Here is a 21,398-nt window from a genome sequence, read left to right on the forward strand (position 1 = left end):
TAGTTAATTGACAAATTACTGGCCAAAACCGTATTAGAACGGATTTTGGTGATTCATGAGATTTTGCTACTGTCTTTCACCCGGATGTAATTGGTTCCGTTTCAACATAGTTCAAATATTTCTATAATCCACACCTCTCTAGTTCGGGCGTAGTCAAATTTACTAGACCTAAGATAGTAAGAGACTAGTATAGTAGCAAGATTTCTGTGTTTGTAAAGTCCCTTGGAACAAAATAATATTTTTTCAGATTTTCTGCGTCATTGTTTAGACAACCTCCCTGGCGCAGTGGTTAAGGTGTTACATCACACCACTAACAGTCCGTCGGGGGTTCGATCGAATCCCACATGAAACAAATATTTGTGTGATCCACAGATATTTGTTTCGGGTCTGGTAGTACTTTGAGTCCGGTGTTTGTACGTTTCTAAGTCACCGCTTATTAGTGCGGGAATTGTCTTTTTAAACACAAAAGGATACTTATTTTTCAACAATTTGTTACTGTATCGAGATTGTATCAAATCATAACAATGTATTGTATGACTACAATGCAATAACAATCGTAAGATGTTATACTGATAAACTGCATCACAATGTCAAGTTCATGACAGATGCACAGATAACGTATCAATTGTTGAAATATCTCTCACACTTGAGATTGATCGCTAGATTTAGAAAAAAACTAGTTTGGATTTTGAATTATATATTAGGTCGGGGCAAAAGTCTTTTCGCATTATAGTATGTATGAACTTGTAATAAAATCTTTTCTCTACACAAAAAAGCTCGATATTCGGGTACCTCACGAGCTCACTGAAAGAAACCTAATGAACCGTTTACTCATTTGTGATTCTTGAAGCCAAAAAGATTTTATTACAAGTTCATACATACTGTAATGCGAAAAAAAATTTCCCCGACCTAATATTTTCGACCAGTTGCTCGATTTTCTACTACTATCGACTACCGATAACAGGCAGGCTATCGAGAAATTTTACACGAAAATCTGTATAGCGCCTCTACCGGGCCCCGTAAGAACTATTTTAACAGTAAATTTTAAATGTCAAACTTTCGAACGAAACTCGACAGAATCATGTACCTTCCATGCTTGAGAGTTCATACGTATTATACCTGTACGTTGAGTCAAGTAAAACCATAGTTGCAAGCGTGGTGGACCAAGGACTCTTGGTAGACTCTACTAATTTTTAAGTAGTAAAATCACAAACTAGGAAAACTTCAAAACAATCTGTGTTCCCAATCTTTACATTAGCCGAATTCTGTAAACAAATCTTCGCTAATTGTAGTCAGCTTTAAAGCAGTGATATACAGTGTGCTTATAGCATAAATGGGTGATGACTTGTCTTGCAATTTTAACTTGCAGCCGGGTAAAATCATCGTTCTAATAGGAAAGCCTTCGGGCGGCTTGAAACTTCTAAATGACCAACTAATATGAACAATATAACTGCCTGTACAAACGTAGTCAACCTGTCTAGAAATATAGTCAATTAAATCACAGATTAAATCTCTCTGTAGGTAGTAACAGATGATGGAGAAGATAACCTGCTCACAAGGCGAATAAATCAAACTTTTTATATGTTTACATCAAATTGTTCCGGCAACATACAAAAACTTTATACACGGATTATAGCAGGGTTTCACTGTATTTTGATATTGCGGTAATCAAGTATCAAGATTGAATGATGTTTTGACATTGTACAGATATTAATAAACATGAATATTTAGTTATTAAAAAGTTAATCTATACTAATAAGCTGAAGAGTTTGTTTGTTTGTTTGATTGTTTGTTTGTTTGTTTGTTTGAACGCGCTAATCTCGGGAACTGCTGGTCCGATTTGAAAAATTCTTTCAGTGTTAGATAGCCCATTTATCGAGGAAGGATATAGGCTATATATCATCACGCTACGACCAATAGGAGCAGAGAAACAGTGAAAAATGTTACAAAAACGGGGAAAAATATGATTATCTTAAGTGACGCAAGCGAAGTTGCGCGGGTCAGCTAGTGTTAATTAAAACTCTTGAAAACGCATCGTGAGGCATGTGTGTTGCAGCCTTTAGTAAATTCTCGAAATAAATAAAAAAAAAAACCAGACAAATTTTCTCATGGTTTCCACCAATACTAGATTAGCAAGGAAGGTTTTAGGTTAAAATTAGAATATACTTATACCCTACTGATTGTTAAATTTCGAGCAATACAATAGCGTTTGTAGATTCTGTAGAAAAGCAACATAACAAAATAAAAATTGTTTGTATAAACTATGAATCTCTGCCAGTCCCTCATAAGATTATAGACAAGATTTTCATCAAGATAGTTATGAACCATATGCAGTTGCTCACTTGCTCACCGAATGTTTTTATTTACCTTCATTAATGATCGTTCAATCTAGATTAGGGTAATTACGGCTCGTAAAATGCGAAGAATTTCCTGTTGTATTCGTAGGCTGTTTATATGGTTATCTGTGCCTATTCGTTATAAGTACTTATTTGAGTTTGTATCGATTTAAATCTTGTGGTTTAACTAGTTACTTCGTAACTCTGTACGCTTTCGTTATATTAGAACTTATTGAATAGTAATATGTTTGAATCTACGAAATTTAATCAGCCATCTTGGATTTTATTGGTAAAGAAAATTAGAGGGAATTTCATAACAAAGCGGGCCAAAACCGTCTATAGTTTTTTAAGCAAAGGAATATACCTCATACAGCCTAATGATGCAATGACTTTATCTCCATTAGAACAAATAAAAAAATGAGCGATGTGTTTCGCAAATAACAATGTCTTTAAACTGTAGCGTGGTAAAATCATTTATTTTACTCCAACTTGTCATAGATTTTTCCGATTCCGGTTCCCAGAGCTGTCAGGTCCGACGCAATATCTTTGTCTATGGTTATAATGGAGCATTTAATTTGATGTTGGCAACTTCAAGGTTGTTACAAGGTCGTATTACTTGGTTCCCGCGGTGTTGCCATATGGTCGGATATTGCCGTCTTTGGGGGTAATTTTGTTGGTCAATGCGTTGAGTGATTAATTCGTATCGGTTTTAGATAATTTGGATTTGTATATGGTTATATAACTGCGGTGAAATATGGCAATATCCTGTTCTAATATTCACTTACTTAGTAAGCAGGCATATTTAGAAATAGATAGTTGTTGCTTGACTTGAATCCTTGACTTCTTGATGATTTAAATATACTAACTTCTTCTTATCTTGTTATCGTAGGGTTTGTGGTCAACCTAGTGTCAAAGTTGTTCAAGCCGCCCGAAAGGCCTTTTAAAACTAATTTAAGTGTCAAATTATGCTGCAAGTATGCACGCAATGCCTACTTTTTGAAACAGTCATCGCGTTCCAAGTTCTTAAATGACCACATTTCCTTTTGAATAGAATACCCCGACTTGCATGCGGTCAGAATACAAATTAAACTTATTATTTAATAGCAACACTAAACGGATGCAAGCCTCTCAGACCGATGATGTCATTCCAAGTCATCAAGCTTGTGAAATCATCGATAATAGATATGAGTTTTTTAGAACCATAAACAATAAGTATGACCTTAGTCGGTCCTTTGAAAAAAAACACCTTTTGTCTATTGATTTGGGCGTTGAACTTGTTTCAAATTTGTACTTTGTAAAACTCAAGTCAATTTATCATTACAATTTGCATAAATCGGGTAAAAAATTACTCTGCGATAACGAAATAAAATTTTTCAGAATTATAATCTCATGTCTAAAATATAATTTGACTAATGGGTAGTTTTTTAAAGCCGCAAATTGCTTATATTTTTGAGTACTATAATATTTTATACACTACAGCAAAAAACGGTCAAAGATAAAGATTCAGAAAAATGAATAAAGATCAATTGAATGGGTAACAAACTTTACCTAGATCATAATAGTGTTAATGCGCACTTGAATTATGGCATTTGATATATTTCTGATAAATTAAGACCTGATAAATGACTATTATCTGGAAGTAGTGACCGGTCATAAGGCCACCTTCTTTGTCTTGTCCTTATCCCACGTTAGGTGGGGTCAGCACAAAATACATTCTTACCAAAAAACCTCCTGTATTGATTTAGCTTACGTTTTTATGACCAGCTATTGTTTTTATGCCCGACATCAATCGTCCTTGAGATATAAAGCTGTTTTTTTTTAATTAGCCTGTTTCTATGTCCCGCTGCAGAGCAAAGGCCTCTTCCCTGAGTTTCCAGTCCCCTCGGTCGATTGTTGCGTCAGGCCATCCATCCAGGAACGCATCTAGAAAAATTTTATAAAGCTAATTAAGGCACCATATTTATTTATTTTTCTATGTTGTCCCCAGCGAGGTCGCGTGCGCCGCGTGAAGCTATGGGCTCGAGACTTCACAGGACTTGGGTTCAGGTGCGGAGGCGGCGCCAGGGACGGCGTGCACGTCCACTCCGTGCTCAGGAGCGGACCCGCTGCCGCTGCCAAGTTACAACCAGGTAATGGACTGCGTTTGCATTGAAATTAACGAGAGTGAAAATTTTGTTTATGAGACCTGAATTCCTGTCTTTGGTACATAAGACATAAAACAGCTCTTTTCTTATAGGTAATTACCAAAATTTTGGATAAACTTATGATGCAAAGATGAGCGATGTGAGAAGTAGTAAAATAAAAATAAATGTGGTTAATAATAGCTTAAACAAGGAATTCGTCCTGAAGGATCATTACAGGATTGGTCATTGGTCCTTAACGATCCGTATAAAGATAAAATCTACGAAAAGGCCGCCTTTCCTACTGTATTTCACGCACTCTATTAATTTCCTCTCCTCAATATAAACAGTTTTTTAACTCATGTCCGACCGTGAGGTGGGCAAGGGTCTCCTCCTTAATAGGGGAGGGGCAAGGCAATGAGTCGTACTAATATCAATGAAAAATAATTATGTGCAAGTGTAACGAGTCATGACACGGGAATGTCACAGACATTACGCTCTTGACATTTGTGAAGGTCAGCAGGGGACTTTCTACCAAAAACACAACATTTGTGTAATGTCACGATAATAATAATGTACTTTTGACATTCGTACAGACCTTATAAATCATTATTATTAATACATTTTGGCGCCAGAAGTTTTTATTAATGTTGAGTAGTTTTAGGTACTTAACATATTTTATTATATTGAGATCTTGTAGTATCATCTGATTTTATCAGTAATAAAGTCAAATGTTGACATTTAGCTTTTTGTACAATTTGTGTACATGTAAATTTTACACCGAAAACATATTTACCCATAATTGTCACTCCCGAAAAGGAGAGATTAGTATTGTATAGTCGCGATCTACATTAGGATTTCGCATCTCTTTAACTATGCAAGGATGTTTTCTTTCACCGTTTGAGCTAACACACACATTACTTTAAAGCAGGAGTTACCAACCTTTTCTTAGTTCGGGACTTTTATATTATTCTTGTTAGCTAAGACCACTATGTAAGTACATTAAAAATAAAGTGTATTAATCATCCTGAGAATTTTAAAATAATTCACGGACCATATTTTGACTTCCACGGACCACTGTTTGGGAACCACTGCTTTAAAGTCTGTGGACTTACATCCACGCATAATTACGCATGATTTCTATTCTTTCTTCTTAAAATTGAAAAAATCTTTTTCCAGGTGACAAGATCAAGAGTATAAAGATCGAGTTCACGGGCACGCCGCTAGAGGACGCTGTCGGTATCTTGTCGCTGGCGTCTCCTTACCCGGTGGAACTGGAGCTGGTTGAGGGGGGGCGGACAAGCGGCGCGGGGAGGGCGGTGCACCACCCGCTGCTGAAGCGAGCTGGCTCCACTAGCGATGTTAACACGGTGAGAACTTTAATTTTTTTTTACTCCCACGCAACTGTGGAATTCAGTTTTTTTTAAAGACAACTCCCGCACTAAGATTTGCCGTAGAATTGTCGCGGGGACTTTTATAAACATACAAATAACAGACACAAAGTACAACTAAACCCGAAACAATTAATCGTGGATCACTAAAATACTTTTTCCGTGTGGGAATCGACCCACGCCATCCTGACGCTATGGTAGCGGCGTGGCAACCCAAAACTTTGCTTGAATTCTTTTAACTAGGTACTTTTTCTTATTCCCATTTCTGTATACATAAAGGATACTATAAGTTTACATAATAACATCCGTGGCGCAGTGGTTAAGGTACTATTTCACTACCAGGTTCAGTTCCCACGTGAAAGTAATACCTACCTATGTTTAGTCTATTTACTGACTGATAGTGAATGAAAATTGTCTCAAAAAGTCAAAAATATTCTTTGAGTAGGTACTAACAATTGACTCAAAATTAATGAGGTCCATTCTAGACTTTAAATTTCAGCATAGATTGGTAAATATATGTAGGTATGTTTTCACTATTACGTTAGTATTCACATGAGTATACTTCAATGCCATATTTTGACTTTAATGACAATAAACCGTAAATAATTTAATACAATCACAAAACGAATTTCCTTAAAATACTATTTTCAGTTCTTAAAATCCATACTAATGTGTCTATTATGTTGAAAAATCTTAGTAAATACGTTTATTTTAAACACTAGTAAGTAGGTATAATTAAAATCCTACGTTCAATAGTTCTGCTTAGGAATTACGCGACAAAATTATTAGTTAACAACATAAATTAAGTAATCAAATACATTACCTGTTCGATTAAATACTTCAGGAAGTTTACCATACATAACCGTCGATGTATGTGAATGTTATCGTAATTAACAATGAATGTTTAGAATACAATACTATGCACACGGAGGAATCCAGGCTATTGTATTTACTCTAAACAATGGCTAATTCGTGCAGATATAATGACAAATGCCAACGGTTATAGATTTACAGGAATATATAATAATATATTTTATTGCTATCTCTTTCCGGGTCTTGGGAGCTTTCTGAATATTAATATGTCCTGTGAAAATGCCGCAAAAAAGTATTACAAATAACTCTAACATGACATTTATAAAATATTAACTTATGTTTTAGTTTATACACACCATAGAACACTAAACTTTTTTAACATACAAAAGATATTTCTATCAGTTTCTATAGCGTTCTAAGTGGGTTGAATACGCAGATGTAAGCTATATTTAGTTAGAAACAAAAAGTTATTTTATTTTATTCAAGTTTCCTCTCATAGTCACCTTCAAACTAGTTTCTCATATCAAATATTAATATACATCGATATCTTTTTATAATTATGAATACTAAATTCAATATTCCTACGGTTCCTTGCCACGGGAAACCGGTGTCAAATATATACTAGTTAATTCTGGGGTAAAAATTACGTACATAAAATCACACCTTCCCAAATGGGTACAAATCTTATACTAAAATATTGTGTTGTCTCTGTTACAGCTTGAAAAAGAAGCAAAGCTCCTCCACCCGCCGAAGTCACCAAACACATCACACTCAAACAACTCCACACTGGAAACCAAACAATCTAAGTCAGGCATCAAGAAGATGATCTCAGATAAGATCATCACATCCACCACACTCGAAAGAACTAAGAAGGAAAAGAAGGAACACACAACATTAGAAAGAGAGAACGAGAAGAATACAAAACTAGCGAAACAGTCTAGACATTCTGAAGTCCCTTCATCTGTGAACAAACCTGAAAGGAATAAAAACAGGCATTCTACAGGCAGTGATGTACAAATAATACAGCCTGAAAACGGAATAGCATCACATCATATCGAACAAGCAGAAGTACAGAAACGTGAATACGATCCGAAAAGAGGAATGAAATTCGGAATAAGAGTACTACCACCAAACGTGCCGGATGATGGAGTCTTGAAACATAAGAGCGTTGAAAACGGTTCAGTGACTGTTGAAAAGAAATCTGTTGATGAAATAGACAAGCCAGAACCACAAAGACCAGCACCGACTGCGCAAATCAAACATGAAAATGAAACGGAACAGAAAAAGCCCGTAGTCGCTAAAAGGAGGGAGAAAATGGCTCCACCTATCCCGAACGCGAGAGTCAAAACAAACGAATCTGACACTACAATCAATCTAGAAACATCTAGGGCCTCAGATGCGTCTAGAACTTCAGAAGTTTCTAGAACAACAGAAACAACACTTACTACTTTCGCAAGGAATGATTTAAACTCTAGCGGGATTAAGAGAGACGAGAATGGAATCCCTCAGGAATTGCCACAACACATGTTAGATGCGGCTAAAGCGGCTAGAAGTAATAGAAAGAGTTCTTCAGACTTGATTTATGAGAAAGATAAAGTTGAGCATAAGAAGGAGGAAGCTCCGAAACCTAAGAAGTCTAAAGGCAAGGCGCCTTCGCCCCCTGACCATGAGAAGAACAAAACAGATGACAGTATACTCGAACAGTTGAAGAATGTTACAGACTTCCTAAGCAATGAAAAGCAACATTCTAGTGTGTTACATGACTCTTCAACTTTGTCAACTTCTACCGTATCATCACAGATAAACACTTCTACTCCTAAAGTGAATAAAACAAAAAGTTCACGTCTCGAAGAGTCGATCAACTTCAGTCAAGATGACATTGATGATATCGTAACTAAACCCTTTAAAAGAGAAAGTGATTCACTGAATAACTTCTTTGAAGACTCTAAGTCTAATATGTCGTCGAACCAAGATATTCATTCAGTAAGGTCATTGAACCAGAGCGACAAAAGCGATAAAGGTTCTACAACTATTGAATTGAATAATAGCGATATCACTATCCACAGTTCGCCGATGAATGATACTGTCCGTTCCGTGTCAGATAATACTTCTATTTTAGATGAGAATGAACGAAAAGCGGCTTCCCTCGGTGATCTATCCAGGTTCGAACTTAGGACCAAGTCTAGTAAACCATCAACTGGTACTTTAGAAAGGGCACAAAGTCTGGATATATCTGCCGAAGATGCTGAGATTGAGGATAATACAATTTCTCCTAAAAAGAGGAAAGCTATGTCAGTAGTAGAAACTACTTTCTTCGACGCCGGTGGTGAAGATGTCCTCCCTGAAATGATAGACCAAGATAAAGGAATCGTGATTAAACATAAGGAACCGAGATTGAGTTTGAACATCGCTAAAACTTCCGCTATGGAAGGCCTTAATACGTTCCAAAGAAACCGTCTCAAGAAGGCTTCAGAATTCGGCAATTTGGAAGACGCTATCGTAAAAGGTTCAAGCAGCTCCGTGGACTCTGAGAAAGCTGAAGAACAAACCCTTACTAAGCCGAAAGAATTCGAATTGTACAAAGAAACAGAACACGAAACATCCGACCATCTTGCTCGTAGAATAATGGATGAAAACATGAAAGTACATTTGAAACTAGTATCCGAATTCGCGAAGTCTACTTCAGATGGCAGCAACATGAGTTCTTTGGACAGTACACATGAAATGTCACCACCAGCAGAAAAGCCGGCTCCTCCTAAATACGAAGAGAAACTATCAATGACTTACGACACAAATATACCGGACGACTTGAAAATGTCGCGTAATTCGTACGTCAATAGCTTGGAGAGACCCAAATCTGACATGATGAAGAAATTGCTAGCCAAAAACCCGATACTAAATGTACACATTGACCAAAGTGCAGACAAAGACAAACATGAAGCCAGTACAAGTAAAGAAACACCTCAGACAGACGCTTTTAAGTCAGCTATGCATCAACCAGACATCGTAAACTTCGATTTAAAAGCTAGCTCGCAAACAGAAAAAGTCCGTGATTACGATGATTTCGTAAGCAACATTAGAGTCGGATCGAACAACAACAGCTTGAAATACAACAAGAAAATGGAATCTTTCCCAACTGCTGAATGGAATGAACCCAAAGAGAGTACCAATAATACCAATGTTGTAACTATAACTACGGAGAAGATTCAACCGGTCGAAGAGAAAAGAAAATCGTACACTAAGTCTATAGAGATTGGCGAGCCTACTATAAGAATGATGCCGCCAGACGTGCTTGAAGGTATAAGAAGGAGACATGATGAACGAGAGAACAGAACACTGTACATGGAACCAGCTAATATGTCTATAACAATGACACAAGAGCCTGTACAAAAAACTGTCACGGTCAACGTAGCTGAAGATGATTTTGGCAATAAAGTTATCACACAAAATGTAGAGAAAATCTCTACTAAATACATCACAACGAAATCCGAAGCGCCTTTACAAGTTGAACAAATAAGCTTTGGTATTATGAGAGGAGGTCAGGTTGATGAAATGAAGTTAGAGGAAGGTGATGTTCAAGACATCGATAAGAGAGTCTTAGATGAAATCAAGAGACAGAATCCTAACATGCACTTTACTACAGACGAACCTGCTTACACTAGAACGGAAACTATCATACTAAACACTACAGAAATGGATGAAGAACAAGCTAAAATGTTAATGGAAAAACTCAAAAATGATCCGAATTTCATGTCGCAAAAAAGCTCCGAAGAATTATCGCAGATGGGAATCAGAATTATTCAAGATCTAGATGATGTACAAACAACTAGTCGAGACTCTGTGGAACTTACTAAGACTAGGTACACTATTGACCCGAAAGCGATAACTGATGTTGAAAAAGAATGCAAGGAAATCGATAGTCATAGAGATCACATCACAGAAATACAGGTAGTAACACCGCGTACGGAGAAAATACAAAAGCAAAAGGAAAGTAAAGACAAAATCTCCAGCAGACAGAGGGCGCCACCGTACGAAGAATCACCCTTATCTTACGAGCTAGACATCGAACTGCTTAATGATTTCATTCTCAACGAAAGGCACTTTTCCGCAAAACAACAGGCTGACGTGAAACGAACGAAAAACTTATCGAACGAACCAAAGAAACGCCACTCAGACTTCGACCTGCCGAGAAACAGTCACATCAAATTCCGCACGGCGACATACGAATCTCCAAAAGGTACAATAGTGACGAGCACTGATCTAGAAAACCGTAGACTATCGCAGCTAGATCAGATGCAACTGCGATCACCGGAGCCTCCTTCAAGTCAGAAACCGATGATTTCCGCGAAACCGAGTAATATACCGGTTAAAGCGGAGAAGGTGAAACAGCCGGTCGCGGGCGTTTCGTCGAAAATACCGGTTTTTACGACACAGAAGTCGTTGAGTCAGGAGAATTTGAGTGACACGAAGTTCTCGTTGCCGCGGTCACCGCCGCCGACGTTCAGTAGTTCTGGAAACATTTCTATTACATCGATAAAGAGTAGCTCTAGAAGTCCGAGTGGGGGAAAACTGTAAATTATTCATTTGGGAGATGAAAAGGAGTATATCGTTGTCCAGGAGTTAGCTGGGGTATAAATAAGGATCGTGAAGATAATTCTATAGTCATTGTAAGTGTTATTGGTTTCCATACATTTTACTGAAGTAAATATGTCGATGAAATAAACGGACACCTCGAAGTCGAGCATTGGTACAATTTGCTTCAATACAAATTAATAATCGATATGCTTGACTTAAGTAAGAATTTAAATATAAGTCTCGACAACTCGTTCAGAATAATAAAAAGGGAGATAATTTCTAAACATGAACGAGGTTTGCCGAAATGCATTATTAAAATCTTATTTATATTATAATCCCGACTATTGTCGGTTATTTCTGTATATAAACGATCTTTATGATCTTTACAATTTATAAAATATCACATTACGTGATTATATTAACTACAAACACGTAGCATTTGCAAGTAAATGTATAAATTCAGAAATATATAAAAAAAATGTTAAGCAACATTTAAGTACTTAAGATTAGGCTTAATCTTCGAAAGTGTCTTATTAAGTGCCACAAACACTAATATTAATGTATTTTAAAATATATTATTTTTTCAAATTACATTCCAAATGTGCCTTTTAATGTAACGACTTAAAATAAAAAAATAAAAAATACATTCTATCATTTTTAGGTTGTGAAAATAAATCTAATCGTATTTAATTTTATGTCACAATTATATTTATTACAAATGAAATAATCAATTGACTTGTTATCGTAAATATATATTATTATTAAATTACCATTTGACATTCCGTCCGAAAGTATTACCAATATTAAAAATAAGTTTATTTTAAGTACCTACTTTATTTAGGTTGCAGCGGTTAATGCAGAAATATAGATTTCTGGGCCATTTGTTTATTACATAAGTATATAATAGTTAAATAATACTTATATTTATTAACAATAATGTTTGTTGAAGATTATCGGGCGAAGATAAAGTTTTACTGTAACTATACTTAATTAATTAACATGTTATTATCACAGTTATAAATATTGTATTTTTTATCAGAAATAAATAAGAATAAAATGTTATGTTTTTGTTTCATTTTGACTAATGAAATAGCCACTATATCCTTACCCAAGGGTGCAAGAGTACCTCGGGGCGTAGATTAATTGGCAATTAATTTACGGCCAATCCTGAAATATACTTCCTGCTGTATTTTCAGAGTTGAACATGACAAAGATTATGAGGAACAGACGTTAAATATTAGAAATGTTGAAATAGAGGTCTGTCTCTACAAATACTATAGAGAATCTAGTTCAAAGTTAGGAACCTACTGTTTTTTGAAGTCTGTTAATAACATCAGCACCTTGAAAATAACACACGTTAAGACGATATATAAGTAAGAATGTATTTTCACAGAATTGTAATGTTTTTAGAAACAAAAGATTTATTTGAAATTCTGATACATCTGATTATTTAAAACAAGTCTCCTCACGTAGGGCGCCGCTCAAGGAGCCTTAATAGGACCCACAAACAATGTGGTAATTAATACGCGTATTGTACACAGGCACAACAAAAAATCTACTAAGATATTAATAAAAAATGACTGAAGTTCATGTAGAAATAAATTAAAAGAAAATTAAATATGATTTAAGATTATAGAAAGAAGATAAATCCCTACAAAACGAGCGTCAATAGATTTGTTTTCATTGCTTACGTAATAAATTGGCGTATCAAATCAATTCTACGGTTGATGACTGTAAAATAATTAAGTCAATATATTTGTTTTACAAACATTGTTATATATTCTATCTGAATGTTTTTATTTGGGCTTATTATTCTCGTACTATGTTCACAAAGCTTAGGGAAAATTTTACAAGAGGTAGAAAAAATAATTTAAATTTATCGGTAAAAAATTTAAAAATGTGGGTATTAAAAATTGTAAACCTTTTTTTTTCAGAACAGTGTCGAAGAAGAACCGTTAAATGAAGTTCCATATAATGGTATAATTAAGATTTAATTTTATCACAATTTTTTATTGAAAAGAATGCTTAAAAGGAATATGAAGTATAAAGATAGGAGCATAATGCGTAGTGCTGACATTCAATTTGAAGAAGTTAGATCTGTGCTTATACTATTATGCTAGAGCGATTTTTGGCAGTGATTAGGTACGGAAAATGAATGCAGGGATTGCAACGAATTATCATCATAACAATCCACACTTGCGTTGACGTCGGTTTTAACCCGTTTACCGCGATATTGTGGGGCCGCAAACATATGTAGGTATACATATAATAATATCTATGCTGATAGTACAAATGCGAGAGTTTGATTGTATTATAGGGACTCTTAATCTACAAACCCGATTAGACAGTACCTACTTAGTTGATCGATAGTTTATAAATAATATTTTTAATCAGATGCGTAGCACTCGTAACCGGCGGTCCTGTACAACAAGATGTATGGATGTGAATGAGGCAAGGGAAATTTGTAAGGATCGTACCAACCTACCTACTACTTTGGGTGTTGATAAAAAGTGTGATTTCATGTTTGTATGTATGATACCTAGTTTATTGTTCGTTCTATGACAGATATATCGGTATCTCCTCGGCCAGACTGTCCGAACGCCAAGCGCACTACTCCGCGTTGTCCGTCCGGGTGTAAGATCACGTCGGCGTACTTCGACCACCGCTGCCTACTCTGTTATTATAAAGAGTCTGATGTCACTACTCGCGCACCGGTAAGACACAACCATGACGCTCATAAACTCTTTTTCTAGTCCTTATCCCATCATACTTGGGATGGCACAAGGTGGTTTCTCCCAAAAATATGCTCCAAAAAAGAGATTTGGCTGATGTTTATACAACAGGCCACCTGATTGCTAGCTTCTTGTATGTATTAGCCCATTTTGTCTGTTAGACGTTTCATTTAAATATATCCATAATATTTTTTTTGTTTAGCGAAACTCAGTCTTAATTCCTCTAAGTAAGATTCACGCTCGGCCCGCTTAGATATACTACAAAAATATAGATAAAGCCGGTTCTCCTACGTATTTAACATTAGTAAGTTTCTAGGTTCGGGAAAAACAAAAGCATTTCGAGCTGAGACCGACACCTAAAGAGGAATCGTGCTACTATTGGCGTAAGATGTGCTTAAGACTCTGTCCAAGCGTGGTGACACGTAATCCTGGCACTGTCCTCAGCACCCCGGTGTTTCTCAAGCGAATGAGGGACAAGTGTGAGGCAGACTGCTACCATCAGTTCGACTGTTTCTTCGAAGACTACCTCAACGAACTCCAATATGAATTCAGAGTGACCTCGCCTGGATACCGCATCTACACACGGGATGTGAGGCTGGCGAAAATTGAAAGGAAATAAATGTTTTTGTGTTTTATATGTTGTGTGTGTTATTTTAGCCGGTAAGTTCAATACTTATAGGCTGGGTTTTTTTTGTTTAGTTTCGTGGCGATCCTGGCTTTATGCCTAATTCCGCCAATAACACAATATTAAATAAAATATATAAAAAAATATTTTAAAGTCGTTTTTTTGGACTGCTAAGCAACCACCTTGAAACAAAAGTCCATAGGCTGAGTTATTTGAATAGTTTGAGGTCAATCAAATGGACTAAACTAGAGTGACAAATTCACGCAAGTTATTAACGCTTTATACTTTTTGCAAGATCCTAGTCGGTCTTTTAGTCTTTCTGGAAATCGTTACTTGATTATTTCAAGTAGGACGATTAAATAAGTAGTTTCAGGTTAATCAAATTGACAAAACTGTAGTGGAAAATTCACGCAAGTTATTAACGCTTTATACTTTTTGGGAGATCCTAATCTTACTACTACTACTACTTTTTGGGAGGTCTTTTAGTCCTTCTGGAAATCTTATTTGAAATAAAATCGAAGACTACACTTTTACTTAATGTAGGTACTTTAGTTTTCTCGTTATTTCTTTCATTTCATAATAAAATAATAAGGTACAGAGAATACTTACAAAATCCACTTTTTTCTTAATCACGTAGCCTTACGTAGACACACACAAAGTTCGTTAGCTGTTTGCTAATTGCTATCAAACACCATAAAATCAATTCGTCACCAATCTTCTCTTAATTTTTAATTAACAATGATAATATGAAGATTTTGACAGTTGCTAACTCCTTCCACATTTGATTTTTATTCACAGTATTGTCAGTAAGAATATTTTTCGTACACTTAATTTTATATCTACAAATGTCATCATGAAAAAAATTATAATCGCTTTGTCGTTGTTTATAGTAAGTATGACGTTTAATGCATAATTAGATAAGATTTAGCCATTTACCACAAGGTTCTGTTGCTCGATTCTCTACTACTATCGACTACCGACAACCGGCTTCGACATCGAGAAATTTTGTAAGAAAATCTGACGAGCGCCTCTGATGGGCGTCGTAGAAATTATTTTGGCAGTATATTATATTTGTCAAACTTTCGATATTCGACAGTACCGACTGTACAAAGTATTTACTTACCTATTACCTATTGCTGAGCAAAATTTGGTAGAAGTACTTATGCCGTAATCAGACATTAGGATCATGAATTGGTACATATTTTTACACGGACTGCAAAGAATTTTACAGTCAGATCGACATTTTTCCATCAATCGACTTGTAAGAGTGTCTGAGAGGAGGAATTACAATGTACTTCTTGGAGATTTGAAATGTTAACTGTATTTCTATATCAGGTCACCGAAACAAGTATGTTGGATACGATCAACCCTGATATTGACATTATAGACGAGCTGGTGTTGGACGGCAATCAGTCTCATTTCAGAGCTCTCATCCTTATGAAGGTAAGATTTTAAAAATACTTTATTGTTGTGTTAGTTAAAACTGGCAACAAATACTTTTTCTTTTGTTAGGTCGAAAGTTGCGGAAACATCCGTAACATTAACATTTTAAAAGGCAACTCCCGCACTAAGAATTACTCTTGTATCACGGGGACTTTTAACAAACAAGCAAACAACGGACGCAACGTACGACTAGATCCGACACAACTATTTGTGGATCACAAAAATCCTGCCGACACAATGGTAGTTTCATAGCGACCACATTAACCACTGCGCCACGGAAGCCGCCAATTTAGTTAAGTGAAAATCTTTTTCGTACATAAGATGATTTATTTCAATTTATATTTTAATTAATTGCAGGAAAATAAAGAGCCAAACGAATATGAGAAACAGTTTGTAAATAATTCATTGCACAATTTTACCCGTACCAACGACCAGGACCACGGGGAAAACTTGGGCTTACTAAATAATAAACAACTCATTATATCACCAATAGTTTTAAGAGCAAGTCCTTGGCGGGGATGTCAGAAGAAGGCTTCAAAACTATGTAAGAAGGCTTGTAAGGCTGCGGCTAAAGACGCATGTTCTTTGTACGATTGTAGAAGAAAACTAAAGAAAGCTCTCAAGAAAGAATGTAAAAGGAATTGCAAAAGCTATTTTATGAATTCTTAAACCTTATTTAATAAACTTTAAGTATAGTGACACACCTGCCGAACCTGTGGCCTCGAACATTCGGCGAAAGAAAGTTTGACGCAAACGCGACGTAATCGGCTGATGTGTCGTAGGTGAACAGAACGTTATGCGTTGAATGTTCCGCAGGTGTGCCGCAACACACTAGATTGATAATTAAATATACACAATTACAGAAGTATCTGAATGTCAACAAAATAATCCCGTATTTACGTTTATTTATGTAAAAACTTTAACGCATTTTAAATAAAAAAATAAATTCCATTTAATTTAATCAACATTTATAACGATTCAGTAGGTTTAGTAAATAAATATACATTTATAGAAGAAGCAAATATTTGTCCTTACACGAAACACTACACTCACCCATATTTATTTAAGTAGCGCGATTCCTAACTGTCGACTGTTGACAACCGGCTAACTATAGAGAAATTTAGACTAAAAATTACATCAACGCCTCTAGCGGGCGCCGTAGGAACTATTTTAAACACATTTTGTGTGTCAAACTCTCGATACTCGATAGTACCGACGGTAGAGAGAATAGGTAACGCTTTCTACTCCTCGTATCCTCTATGTGCCACGAAAGAAAAATGGCAGCTACTTCGGCATTCCCGTTTGAGAGCCCTTTTAGCCCTTTTAGTACATCTACGTTTATAACACACATATTTATAAGCCCTGGAGCAAGCTTTTGTACAAGACTTAGTTGCCTTTCTCATACACCCTCTGTTAAACCTCCTGCCGTCTGCGCTGGGGTCCAGGGATTCTTCTTTCACTTCATATTGTTCTGACTGACTTTCTTCTTCGTCTGATTGTTCTTCTTCGCTGGCAAGACGGTAGCCTGATGCAGGTATTTCGTCACCGATGTCATGATTATCTTTGACTGTATTTGTCGTTTCAGCTAAGGCTTTTGTCTGTAATTAAAGGATTACGCTTTCAGTTTCCGCTTGAACATTCTATATTTGTAGTGAGATTCTTTACCTCTATGAACTATCGAAAACCAGTTATCGAGTAATTTTGCATCTAGCGGGCGCCGTAGAATCTATTTGTGCAGTATATTTTAAATCACAAACTGTCGATACTCGATAGTACCGACTGTACAGAGTCACACGACTAGTGTTGTATGTATGTTTGTAGAAAAATATGATGCATATTTAGGTGTAATACAATTTACAATTTTTATTCATGTACAATTTCAAAGATTAATAATAATTAATATTAAATTAGTAAGTAAAATCAAACTTACCACATGAAATAACACAATAACTGTAGCGACAAAATTCATATCAACACGCGCATGTAACACGAAGTTGAAACATTTTACATTTTATTACTAACGCACAACGAAATAGAAAGTAATCGCATTTCAAATATAATATAATGTTAAATAAAATTGAACACAATAATAGTGTATTTCAAGATCATAATAACGTACTCATAAACTATGGTATTTTTCAATAATGCAAGTATGTTGTATTCTAAGTAGGTATTTTCGCTCGACAACTGCGTCGGTATAAAAACAGAAACACATACCTATTACGTAAATTTAATGGCCATTTATTAAAGTAAACGCATTATTATAATTCCTAGCGAAAGGACCACACCAAAGCAACAAAATTCCTTCCCAAATTTCTAATAGGCCGACAACTTAACAAAGAGTCTTGATATGCACGATTTATCTACACTATATAATTGATAATGCTAAAACAAAGAATCGGTATCAAACAGGCGACCATCAGCATAATTACAAGGTGCTCTACTAAGTTCCTGTTATTATATCAAAATCAAATCATTTATTCGTAATAGTCAGATGTTGACACTTATGATAGTCGTAACAATTATTGAATCAGGCTCTAGCGCTAGGAAAGGGGGCAGAGTCTTACAAGAAGAGCAAGCGAGAAACTCACTGCCACTTTTTCCAGTAAGATTACAATGCGGTTGACACAATAGTTGATCATGAGAGGAGCTGCCAACTGTCAGCGATATAATCTAAACGTCAATTATGTGTTAAACAAACATAAAAATTCACTTAAAGGTAATTTAATCGCTGAAACTGCTACTTGACTCAGAGGACTGCCACCTCTCAGCACTGTACTTGCTATACCTAAATGTTCTTTGACAACTCTTGCGACACTGCTTTCCAAGATCTTTTCGAGACCCCGTAGTACATCTCATTCTCTTACAAACGTTTTTATAAGCATTACGACAAGACTTCTTGCATAATTTCAAAGCTTTCTTGCCAATACATTTTAGCACACTTTTTCTAGACCTGGATTTGTATCTCAATGCCTTGTGTTTCGTTTCATGTTTGTCTGTCTCTTCAGAACCTTCATCGGGATCTGATAAGAATATTTCTGCTCGAGAGAAATCCTCTTCATCATCACTTTCTGCGTCTTGCCCCTCTCTGCCTATCATTTTTAGTTCACTGTCATTATTATGTGTTTTATTTGGAGCAGTCAATAGTAAGCTAGGGACTTGCTTTAAAGTTAAACCATCTTTTTTATTAACACCACTTTGAGTAACTACTGATACAGCAACATTGGTATTTTTCTTGATCTCGTTTTTAAGTTTTTTCTCATCATTTGTTACCTTAATAGTGACAGTAGTGGCTTGCGACGTAGTGTTTGCTTCTGTAAACGTCTGTGGTTCAAGAGTCACCTTCTTTTTAGATCGTTTTGTGGTCGTTTCAATTAATTCCGTAGCAATTGTTTCTGGTTCAGGATCATGCTTGATTTTATGTTTGCGTTTTTCGCTTTTTGCTTTTGGCTTTTCAGGTATATAACTTAGTGTTTCAATATTTTCGCTCATATCAATCACAGGCAACGTCTTTGCAGAGGTCAATTCTGTCGAATCTTCTGATACTTTTGGTTTACTTTTTTGTTTGATACGTTTTATTTTTAACTTTGGTATATTCTTACGTTTGTAGTCTTCGTCGTCATTACCCGTATGTGATGTTTTCGGAGCTTGCTTCTCATGTATTATATTAAGGTCATCCACAAATAGGAAACTCTCAACTGATTCAGAGCGAAGTTGAAGACTTTTCTCATGCTTTGTGCTCTCTGATGTTTTACGACCTTTTTGTTTCTTGAATTTACTTTTGCTTCCTACATCTTCAGTACTCTCAGCAGAGCGTTTATCAGATTTATATTTATATTTTTCTTTATGTTTTTTTCGTTTCTCAGTGTTTGATTTTGTCAAATTCTTTTGTTTTCGTTTCTCCCTCGCTAACTTTTCGTAATATTTTTTATTGTGTTTTTCTAACTTTCGTTCTACTTCAGACGAATCGAGTAAAGGTTCGAGGTCTTTCTTTCTATTTTTATTAGATTTCCGTTCATCTTCAGTGCTGCTGTCAAACCTAGTGACTTTCATTCCTGGGGACTGTATCCCTTCGAAATCTGTGTCTGACAATGAATCTCGTTCAAAATTGTTGACCGCTGCTTCAAACATATCAAATCTGCTAGTCGTTTTAGTTTTCATTACAATTTTAGGTGCTAATTTTACTTGAGGTTTTTTGTGTTTAGTACCTGGTTCTGACGCGCTCATTTCGTCTGTTTGTCTATATTCTTTGTTAGCATCAGGTGTACTGGTAATAGCAGGCATGGTTGTATTCTTATGAACGTAATCATTAAGAAAACGTTGCACCATTCCAAATAGACTTTGGTTTAAGATTCTCTTCTCCTGGAGGGCTAGCTCTGGGAACATTTCGGGCTGCGTAACTGCTGAGAAGTTACTCCATGTAACGGGTAATGTTGAATCCGAACGATTCTGAAAAGAAAACGTGCCTAAATGTGTGTCACAGTTTTTGTAAAATATTGGTTTACAAGTTAAACTTATTAAATCTGGCCACATGTTTCCAAGTTGTTTACGGAAACAGTCTTTACGCGTTGCGATGTGGTACTCATTAAAAATTGTACTACCATTTGCTTACAAATAAAAAAATACAACTAAGAGTCGATAGGTTTAAATAAAAAGCTGATTAAGTTTAAAAATTTAAGATCTTTATCATAATTTCAACTATAATCTGAAACGATAAGAATTAAAGTGCCACGCGTTCGTTTACGATTGAAACGTCCGTCGGTCCTCAGATTGTCCCTAATTTCAAACTGAAACTCTTCGAACTGATCCTTTTCTTTTAAAGTTTTCAGTCTTTTTTCATTCAGTTTGATAATAGTGCTTAGTAAATTTGTGAAGATATTCCTCGATTGATCACTCGTGAATACCGATACTCTCCTTTCTTGGACACCCTGTTTGAATAGACCACAGATATTCTTATGAAATAAAATAAAATTCAACCCAATTATGTACCACTGCGGGACAGGAATCTCCCCCCAGAATGAGGCAGAGATCAGGTCTTAAGTCCAACACGTCAGTTAAGTGCGGGTTGGGGATTTTGCATTCCATCAAGAACTGTTGTATGCGTATACTGATAACCTGTTTTAATTTAAAAAATGCATATACTTACACTACATATTAACGAAGAAAAATATAAAAGAATAATAATCCTTCCAAACATTTTAACATGAATGCAAGCCTATAAATATTTATGGTAAAAATACTGTTTCAGAATAACGAGTTCGTGTGTTGGTTTTGATTGCATTGTACATTTTTAACTCATAAAACGGAGTGTGGAGGTGTAAAATAAGTCCACTAGATTTGGCGTCACACTTTATTTATACCAA

The 21,398-nt window shown here is 35.7% G+C and overlaps 5 protein-coding genes across 7 annotated transcripts in view; 3 read left to right on the top strand and 2 right to left on the bottom strand.

Annotated features, from left to right (window-relative positions):
• LOC142984307 (uncharacterized) overlaps nucleotides 1–12,297 on the top strand; it is a 60,020-nt gene extending 47,723 nt beyond the window's left edge. Inside the window, exons 3-5 of the mRNA XM_076131826.1 lie at nucleotides 4,324–4,465; nucleotides 5,636–5,826; nucleotides 7,378–12,297. Coding sequence (XP_075987941.1) covers nucleotides 4,324–4,465; nucleotides 5,636–5,826; nucleotides 7,378–11,235 — 4,191 coding nt within the window. The 3' untranslated portion in view covers nucleotides 11,236–12,297. The remainder of the gene's footprint in view (nucleotides 1–4,323; nucleotides 4,466–5,635; nucleotides 5,827–7,377) is intronic.
• Nucleotides 12,298–12,913: 616 nt separating this feature from the next.
• On the top strand, nucleotides 12,914–14,604 carry LOC142984282 (uncharacterized). Of its 2 annotated transcripts, none has more exons than XM_076131765.1 (4): nucleotides 12,914–13,091; nucleotides 13,170–13,212; nucleotides 13,801–13,949; nucleotides 14,412–14,604. In XM_076131765.1, exons 1-4 carry the CDS (start codon nucleotides 13,026–13,028, stop codon nucleotides 14,448–14,450), a joined length of 297 nt encoding a protein of 98 aa, XP_075987880.1. In that variant the 5' UTR covers nucleotides 12,914–13,025; the 3' UTR covers nucleotides 14,451–14,604. The 2 variants fall into 2 exon arrangements, with proteins under 2 accessions (XP_075987880.1, XP_075987879.1); XM_076131764.1 differs by having other exon boundaries at nucleotides 12,915–13,091; nucleotides 14,284–14,604.
• A 742-nt stretch (nucleotides 14,605–15,346) lies between these two features.
• LOC142984217 (uncharacterized) lies at nucleotides 15,347–16,706 on the top strand. Its single transcript, XM_076131665.1, has 3 exons — nucleotides 15,347–15,481; nucleotides 15,928–16,035; nucleotides 16,393–16,706. Exons 1-3 carry the CDS (start codon nucleotides 15,446–15,448, stop codon nucleotides 16,702–16,704), a joined length of 456 nt encoding a protein of 151 aa, XP_075987780.1. The 5' UTR covers nucleotides 15,347–15,445; the 3' UTR covers nucleotides 16,705–16,706.
• Nucleotides 16,707–16,759: 53 nt separating this feature from the next.
• On the bottom strand, nucleotides 16,760–18,147 carry LOC142984218 (uncharacterized). Its single transcript, XM_076131666.1, has 2 exons — nucleotides 17,966–18,147; nucleotides 16,760–17,633 (listed from the first exon to the last, which is right to left on the bottom strand). Exons 1-2 carry the CDS (start codon nucleotides 18,002–18,004, stop codon nucleotides 17,277–17,279), a joined length of 396 nt encoding a protein of 131 aa, XP_075987781.1. The 5' UTR covers nucleotides 18,005–18,147; the 3' UTR covers nucleotides 16,760–17,276.
• A 130-nt stretch (nucleotides 18,148–18,277) lies between these two features.
• On the bottom strand, nucleotides 18,278–21,321 carry LOC142984213 (uncharacterized). Of its 2 annotated transcripts, none has more exons than XM_076131658.1 (2): nucleotides 21,182–21,321; nucleotides 18,278–20,484 (listed from the first exon to the last, which is right to left on the bottom strand). In XM_076131658.1, exons 1-2 carry the CDS (start codon nucleotides 21,230–21,232, stop codon nucleotides 18,760–18,762), a joined length of 1,776 nt encoding a protein of 591 aa, XP_075987773.1. In that variant the 5' UTR covers nucleotides 21,233–21,321; the 3' UTR covers nucleotides 18,278–18,759. The 2 variants fall into 2 exon arrangements, 1 of the variants encoding a protein (XP_075987773.1); XR_012960137.1 differs by lacking the exon at nucleotides 18,278–20,484 and adding an exon at nucleotides 20,696–20,963 and having other exon boundaries at nucleotides 21,182–21,316.
• Nucleotides 21,322–21,398: the final 77 nt, after the last annotated feature.

This window comes from Anticarsia gemmatalis, chromosome 26 (assembly GCF_050436995.1).
Source record: "Anticarsia gemmatalis isolate Benzon Research Colony breed Stoneville strain chromosome 26, ilAntGemm2 primary, whole genome shotgun sequence".
NCBI classification, from domain to species: domain Eukaryota; kingdom Metazoa; phylum Arthropoda; class Insecta; order Lepidoptera; family Erebidae; genus Anticarsia; species Anticarsia gemmatalis.

Excerpts from the sequence above, each read along its gene's own strand:
- LOC142984282 (XM_076131764.1), top strand. The coding sequence starts at position 13,026 with ATGTTTTTATTTGGGCTTATTATTCTCGTACTATGTTCACAAAGCTTA. Across the intron at positions 13,092-13,169 it reads TAGGGAAAATTTTACAAGAG|AACAGTGTCGAAGAAGAACC; the intron begins GTAGAAAAAATA and ends TTTTTTTTTCAG. Across the intron at positions 13,950-14,283 it reads ATGTCACTACTCGCGCACCG|GTTCGGGAAAAACAAAAGCA; the intron begins GTAAGACACAAC and ends GTAAGTTTCTAG.
- LOC142984217 (XM_076131665.1), top strand. The coding sequence starts at position 15,446 with ATGAAAAAAATTATAATCGCTTTGTCGTTGTTTATA. Across the intron at positions 15,482-15,927 it reads TCGCTTTGTCGTTGTTTATA|GTCACCGAAACAAGTATGTT; the intron begins GTAAGTATGACG and ends TTTCTATATCAG. Across the intron at positions 16,036-16,392 it reads GAGCTCTCATCCTTATGAAG|GAAAATAAAGAGCCAAACGA; the intron begins GTAAGATTTTAA and ends AATTAATTGCAG.
- LOC142984218 (XM_076131666.1), bottom strand. The coding sequence starts at position 18,004 with ATGAATTTTGTCGCTACAGTTATTGTGTTATTTCATGTG. Across the intron at positions 17,634-17,965 it reads TTATTGTGTTATTTCATGTG|ACAAAAGCCTTAGCTGAAAC; the intron begins GTAAGTTTGATT and ends CTTTAATTACAG.
- LOC142984213 (XM_076131658.1), bottom strand. The coding sequence starts at position 21,232 with ATGTTTGGAAGGATTATTATTCTTTTATATTTTTCTTCGTTAATATGT. Across the intron at positions 20,485-21,181 it reads TTTCTTCGTTAATATGTAGT|AATCGTTCGGATTCAACATT; the intron begins GTAAGTATATGC and ends TTTTCTTTTCAG.